Source organism: Mesoplodon mirus (assembly GCF_964341445.2).
Source record: "Mesoplodon mirus genome assembly, chromosome: 4".
NCBI classification, from domain to species: Eukaryota; Metazoa; Chordata; class Mammalia; order Artiodactyla; family Ziphiidae; genus Mesoplodon; species Mesoplodon mirus.
In genome coordinates, this window is record NC_138979.1 from 112,654,863 (window position 1) to 112,656,109 (window position 1,247).

The following is a 1,247-nucleotide window of genomic DNA, read 5'->3' on the forward strand; positions in this document are numbered from 1 at the left end:
CACAGCAACAGGGAATGTGGTGGGAGGGACAGGAGAAATGGGAAAAGAGTGAGAAAGAATCTCTGCCTTGGGTGGGGAATGGGGTAATGTGGAGAAGGGAGAGGAGACCCCAAAGACTATGCTGTCGGGGTTTAGGAGAATCTACGATCTCTACGGGAGCCAAGTTTCATTTCAAAGTCAGTCCTCTTTTTCCCTCCTCCCCTCCAGGCAAAATGAAGCTGACTCTGGTGCAGATCTTTTTCATAATGTTGCTGCTCCTGCTGGGCCTGGGGATAGGCTTGGGGTTGGGACTTCAGATGGCCGCAGCAGTCCTGGAGGAAAGTGATCAGCTACTGAATGAGTTTCAGTCCAGTGACTCACAGGACAAGGCTCAAGCCACTAGGGAGGGAGCGGGCACCCGAAGCATAGAAACCCTTAGCAACAAAGAAGTGGTGCAACTGGAAGAGACCATTGTCAGTGAAGATGAAGTTGGAGGAAACAAGATGCTCAGAGCTGAGGCTCTCTTTCAGAGCAACAAAGACTATCTCAGGTCTGACCTGATGGACAGGGAATGCAATGCCCTGATGGCACAGAAGGTGAAGCCGCACAACCACACATGCACACCCTGGTACATATTCATCCATGAGGAACTAGAGGCAGTCAAGGCTGTCTGTAAGAGTCCTGTTGTTGCCTGTGACCTCAAGGGAGGCAAGTGTCACAAAAGCTCCCGTCCTTTTGATTTGACATTCTGCAAGTTATCCAAACCAGGCCAAGTCACTCCTCACTGTAATTACGTAACTTTCATTCTTGAAAAGTACATTTTTATATCCTGTAGTGACATGAAAGTCCAGCTAACATCTGGACCATGAAGTAAGTTCTCTTCTGCACCTTCTCATCTTTGTCTTCCTTTCCATTTCCTCTTCTTCATGCTGTTTTCGTCCTTAGGTATTCTGCAAAAAAGGTTCTGGGAAGAGAGGCTGGCCTATTCTTTTTTTTTTTTTTTTTTTTTTCGGTACACGGGCCTCTCACTGTTGTGGCCTCTTCCTCTTGCGGAGCACAGGCTCCGGATGCGCAGGCTCAGCAGCCATGGCTCACGGGCCCAGCCGCTCTGCAGCATGTGAGATCTTCCTGGACCGGGGCACGAACCTGTGTCCCCTGCATCGGCAGGAGAACTCTCAACCACTGTGCCACCAGGGAAGCCCTGGTCTATTCTTTATCATATTTGAAAATATAAATCTTCTTTGCCCTAGGGTTCACCCAACTTGCAT

The 1,247-nt window shown here is 49.2% G+C and overlaps 1 protein-coding gene across 1 annotated transcript; it reads left to right on the forward strand.

Annotated features, from left to right (window-relative positions):
- Nucleotides 1-212: 212 nt before the first annotated feature.
- Nucleotides 213-848, forward strand: RNASE10 (ribonuclease A family member 10 (inactive); the record flags this gene model as incomplete). The annotated part of the gene is made up of 1 exon (XM_082619077.1): nt 213-848. The coding sequence occupies one exon, from the start codon at nt 213-215 to the stop codon at nt 846-848; it is 636 nt and encodes a 211-aa protein (XP_082475203.1).
- Between the last annotated feature and the right edge of the window lie 399 nt (nt 849-1,247).